Below are 6000 nucleotides of genomic sequence, written 5' to 3' on the forward strand. Positions count from 1 at the left end.
ATTCCCTAGGACCTAGCACAGTGCCTGGCACAGAGTAGATGCTTAGGAAATATTCCTTATATATCTGTTGAGATTTTGTAGAGGTCTAGAAGGCAAATTGCATACATAGAAGTCAAATGTGTACATTTAGAGCAATGACCCAGCAAATGAGAATCAGCCTATGAGGGCAGATTTTCTAACTGATTGCCATGATTACCGAAGAAACCACAGACTGGCCACATGTCTCAGCATGACTCTCAGAGATGAAATTCTGCTTAACAACAGAGGCATTTTGTCTTTGTTTACAGACAGTGGAATGTCTTTGGCAGGACATTAATGATTCCACTTCAGCAGCATTTTGACAAGCAAGTTTAGCAATGGATGAGACCAACAATAGCAAATCAACAGTGAAAAGTTCACTCACAAGTCAAGACCAAACATTTCATTTGAATATTTTACTTGGCAGCAAATGGGGGATTCTCTGAACAGTTATTTAGAACTGACATGATAATGAGGAAGAAAGAGCACGTCTTCACAGAACACCGCCATGCACCTTATGCTCGGTAGACACTGGAGTACCAGTTGGTTAGAATGTTGTTGGGTCTTGTGGTTTGTTTTAGGTTGTGGTAGGGCTGGCTTGATCCACCTTAGCTTTCAAGGTCTTTGGGTGTCGGCTTTGAATATATCAAACATGGAGGGAAAGCAGACAAAGGACTGGATTAAAAGTTGGGCAGAAGTCCATTGTAGTTATGCCTCCTCCAGTTGAGTGACTTGTCCAGTTGAGTGACTTGGGGCGAGTCATGTCATCTCAGTGCTCTCAGTTATAAAATGCAGGGGTTGGTGGGACCGTGTCTTCTACTAGACCCTAGTGCTGTCAAGGCAGGTCTATACCCTGCTCATATTTGTGGTTTCGGTCATAGACACACAATAATATTTTTGGTGCGTTGATCATGGGCATGAAGAGTGGATGGATGACCGTATCTATGGTTGGGCAGGGGGATGACTCATGTTTCTCAGTGGAGGCGTTGTTGACATTTTAGGCAGGATAATTCACTTTTTGTGTCCTGGAGAGCAGATACTTTTGTGGCCCCTGGGCACTGAAGGCCAGCAGTAACACCACATCATTACAGGAACAAAACGCCCCACACTTTTCCAAACATACCATGAGGGGTGCTCCTACTCCGGGTCCCTTCTTCTGCTAACACTCACCAGCAATATTCTTCGGACTGAAAGTGATGTTTTCCAAGGCCACTTACCAAGTCTCTCCTCTTCACCCCAGGCATATGCTATGATGTTGTCATTGTCCGACAAGGAGTCCCTCCATTCTACATCCCACAGTTCTTCCAACGTGTGGCACAGCATGGCAAGGGCTGCTGCGGAATCCAGTGCCATCCAGTCCATAAGCCACGTATGACATTACCAAGGTCGACCAGAGTGGGACCAAGTCCAACAGTAGCATGGCTCTTTCATCTAGGACTATTTAAAAGACTGCTGAGCAGAATGCCTTAGAAACCTGAAGGGTCACTCATGTAAAGTCTGGTGACCTTAAACTGAATGCTTAAAAAAAGAAAGAAAGAAAAAGAAAGGAAAAGAAAGAAAGAAAAAAAAGAAACTATTTATTCTCGATATTTTGTTTTGCACAGCAAAGGCAGCTGCTGACTTCTGGAAGGTCAACGCGACTTAACGTGATTCAGTGAGAATGAGCAACTTGCTGGGCAGAAGGCGTCTTCGTCTGCCCTGCCCTGGGCTGTGGGTGGGTGTGAGGGCTGTGGGGATGGCGGCATTGGCACGAATGAACACTCCATAGAATCTGAATTCTTTTTTGTACAAGATCACCTGACACATGATTGGGAACAGTTGCTTTCAATGACAGATTTAATTTTTTTCTTTGTTAAAGTTTTATGTAATTTAACCCTTTGAAGACAGAAGTAGTTGGATAAAATGCACACTTGATAATTATAGAAACTGATAACAGGGAGTACTTGTTCCCCATTAACGTTTGCCTTCTTAAGTACATTGTTTAAAACTAGGGAAAAAGGGTATGTGTATATTGTAAACTATGGATGTTCAGCGCTCATAAAGGTTCAGTCAGTGAAGTAACCTGTTCATCACCAGTACCGCTGTACCACTACACTAATAAAATGTTTGCCAAATCCTTGTAATAACATCTTAATTTTAGACAATCATGTCACTGTTTTTTAATGTTTAATTTTGTGTGTGTTGCGTGTACCATGTATTTATTTGTTGGCAAACTATTGTTTGTTGATTACAACAGCACTGTTCCAGTCAGCCACTACTTTCTGACGTCCGAGGCACACCCCTTTCTGAATTTCAAGGACCAAGGTGACTCTACCTGTGTGTGGGAGTGCCAAATGGTGTTTGGCTTTTCTTAACATTCCTTTTTTGACGTTGTTTTGTTTTCCTTCTTAATGAGCTAAATACGAATAGATGCAACTTAGTTTTTGTAATACTGAAATCGATTCAATTGTATAAATGATTATAATTTCTTTCATGAAAGCATGATTCTTCTAATTAAAAACTGTACCCCATATTTTATGCTGGTCGTCTGCAAGCTTGTGCGATGTTATGTTCATGTTAATCCTATTTGTAAAATGAAGTGTTCCAGACCTTATGTTAAAAGAGAGAAGTAAATAACAGACTGTATTCAGTTATTTTGCCCTTTATTGAAGAACCAGATTTGTTTTTTTTTTTGTTTGTTTGTTTGTTTGTAATCTCATTTTGAAATAATCGGCAAGTTGAGGTACTTTCTTCAAATGCTTTGTACAATATAAACTGTTATGCCTTTCAGTGCATTACTATGGGAGGAGCAACTAAAAAATAAAGACTTACAAAAATGGTTATTTTTCCCACTGTGTGATATTTTCCCTCCTTGTGCAATTGTAGTTTCTCTAGGGATCGAATGATTTAAAGATAAGATATCTGGGGACTTGATGCCCTGGTAGATACATGGAGTGTAGAGCATGTGTGTATTGTTTCGAGATGATGTAGGAATAGACCTTGACCCACCACGAATTGGGATATCGCTGACTCATTCTTCCGAACTTTCTCTTTGTGGAGCAAAGTCAGGGCTCATGTGCGACACCACACGGTCCTGGTTTTACTACATGTCCACAGCACCCGTTTTATTTTTGTTATTTTTTTTTTTTATGTTTATTTTTATTTGAGACACACACACACACACACACACACACACACACACAGAGTGGGGGAGGGGCAGAGAGAGAATGGGAGACACAGAATGCGAAGCAGGCTTCAGGCTCTGAGCTGTAGGCACAGAGCGCGTTGAGGGGCTCCAACTCACGGACTGTGAGATCATGACCTGAGCCGAAGTCAGACACTTAACTGACTGAGCCATTCAGGCTCAAAATTAAAATTTTGTTTTTAATTACACAAACACTGTTAACTAATTCACAAGATGGAAAAAAAAACCTTTTAACTTTTCCATGTTTCTTTTAAGTCTTTGCATGCAAAATATCATTTTTTATAGTTATAGTAAGAGTGTAGGCACAATGTTCTTTCTTTACTGTGGCAAAAAAAAAAAAAAAGTCAATACGTATTGTTACAAGTTCAAAATAATAAACAGTTGCCCCATAGTCCATCAAGTTTGATATACTATAATTTCTTCAACCATTTCAATTTTGTTGAAAATTTAGGTTTCCTGCATTTCACTAATGTAAGCAATGGTATTTTAATTTCCATGCACAAAATGGTTTTTGTGTGTTCATATGTGTACATATATGGTTGGGATGTGAAGAGTGGTATATCCATATGATAAATTCTCCAGTGGGGGAAGCAATTATGAATTGGTCTTGCTCCTTAAATATAATGCCAATTGTTTTAAAATACGGAAATTTCATTTTTGGCTCACTGCAGAGGTTTTAACAAGGCTTGAAGAATAAGTATGACACATGGAAATAGATACAGACTAATTTCTTCATTCATTTACGCATTCTTAGCCACAATGCCATATACAAAGAGAATCACATTCTTTTCTAAATGTCAGTAGCATAGGAATTAGATATATAGGGTATAAATGTTAATTTTTTAAATATAAAGTATGTATACGAAAAAGCATTCAGGAAATCTACTTAAGCTATAAATCTGGTCTGTAAAAAAAGGAAAAGAAGGATCTAGTACTTGGGACATAAGAAAAGCACAGATCTGGAACATGCTGTGCATTTTCCTTTGTACTAAAGAATATACCTATAAATTCTGAACCAATTTGAATATTCTCAACGCTACTAAATTTTTGTTAGGCTTTGAGCATGACATTTCAGTTGTTTGCTAATACGTAGTGGCTCCAAATTCCAAAAAGGCTTTCAAGCCTTACATTTCTGCTGTTGTCTCCATTTATTTCGCCAGCAGTCCTGCACCACGTGCCCCTGTGGGGGCTGGTGAGATATGATGGAGACAATATTGGATTTGGAAACTGAAGGCCTGGGTTTGAGGTCGGGGTCCACTGCTTCACTGGCTTTGAGGTCTCGGGCAAGTCACATACCTCTCGAAATTTCATCTATGAAACCAGGGTAATAACACTTGCTTCTGCTGCTGCCGCATTGGGTTTCTGTGACTGTCAAAAATCAAAATACAGCTTTGGAAATCTTTGCTAAAACTTTGACACCTGCAAGGCATTTATAAATTTCATGGTAGGAATTAAGGAAACACAATATATGCATGTGTCTATGTATACATGTGTATACACATATGAATCTACAGACACACATACACAAACATTATACTAAGAAAAAGTTTTAGAATGTAACAGAAATCTACTCTAGACTTTACAGAAGTAGACATGGACATTTTCTACTAAAAAATATTAATAGATAGTTCCTGAACAAATATGTATCTTTGAAAAATAAAGCTTAGCCCTTTGAAGATACGAGCTATTCAGTATAATTGTTGAGAGCTCTCAAAAAATTTAAGGACAGTTAAAGCACATTTAAACAGTAGGCACGTTGAAGGCTGCCTGGGTGGCTCAGTCGGTTAAGTGTACTGACTCTTGATTTCAGCTCAGGTCATGACCCCACGGTTTGGGAGTTCAAGCCCCATGTCGGACTCTGTGCTGTGTGGACCCGACTTGGGATTCTGTCTCCCTCTATCTCTGTCCCTCCCTGCTCACGCACTCTGTCTCTCAAAGATAAATAAATAAATAAATAAAAAAGAATAGGCACATTCATGGTTTTTTTATTTTCAGATAATGACCATCAACCAATTTTATTTCTGTACAGAATAAATGAGTTATCCATTTTTAACTGCCTGTTATGTCAATGTCCCGCTGAAAATATGCACATCCGTTACCTCAGTCATCCCAGAAGGCCTGAAGCAGGCAGCCTTACTCCTGTTTCACAGATGAGGAAACTGGATCTCAGAGAGTTCGAGGACCTCGCTCAAAGTTAATAGGCTGGGAACTGGCTGGCTGAGATTCCAGGGGTGTCTGGCTCCTTATCCCACTCTTAGCTAAGAGTCTCAGACCTCCTGATTGAGGCACAGCTAACAAAAATCCAAAAAGGAATGTTCCAAATCAAAGAAATGTGCCCACAGAGAGTAAAGCTGTCAGAGATGCAAATGTGCCCGGGAGACATTTAGGCGTCTGAGTCTTGGCTGTAAAGAGTTTGGAAGGTGAGTGCCAAGCACTAGGTTCCAAGCTTTTTCTATTCAGGTTATCTCAAGTCAAACCAGCAATACCAGTGCTTTTTTGAATGATCCTAAATGATTCCTTAGCAAGAGAAGGGCCTGAGTAATCTTGTTTGCAAATTCGTAGCAGGTGGCTTGAGTTTCCTCCTTACCCTTTTTGGAAAAAAAAAAATGATTTACCCCAAACCTACATTTTGAAATTATTAACATGGAATGAATTAAGTCCTTTCTAAAATCGTTAGCAGACTCATCATGAGAGAAAGCAAATGTAGAAGCAAGTGCAGTTAAGAAGTTTGGAGAGCCAGCCAGCTCTGCCCCAAGAGATTTAGGCTAGGATTTAATTGTCTGTTATATTTCGCACAA

The 6000-nt window shown here is 39.5% G+C and overlaps 1 protein-coding gene across 13 annotated transcripts in view; it reads left to right on the forward strand.

Moving 5' to 3' along the window:
- MECOM (MDS1 and EVI1 complex locus) overlaps positions 1 to 2836 on the forward strand; it is a 562907-nt gene extending 560071 nt beyond the window's left edge. For 12 of the 13 annotated variants that reach the window (XM_045503029.1, XM_045503028.1, XM_045503030.1 and 9 more), the window contains one exon: positions 1259 to 2836. In XM_045503029.1, coding sequence (XP_045358985.1) covers positions 1259 to 1393 — 135 coding nt within the window. In that variant the 3' untranslated portion in view covers positions 1394 to 2836. The remainder of the gene's footprint in view (positions 1 to 1258) is intronic. The other variant, XM_045503033.1, reaches the window with a different exon arrangement.
- Positions 2837 to 6000: the final 3164 nt, after the last annotated feature.

This window comes from Leopardus geoffroyi, chromosome C2, assembly GCF_018350155.1.
Source record: "Leopardus geoffroyi isolate Oge1 chromosome C2, O.geoffroyi_Oge1_pat1.0, whole genome shotgun sequence".
Classification (NCBI taxonomy): domain Eukaryota; kingdom Metazoa; phylum Chordata; class Mammalia; order Carnivora; family Felidae; genus Leopardus; species Leopardus geoffroyi.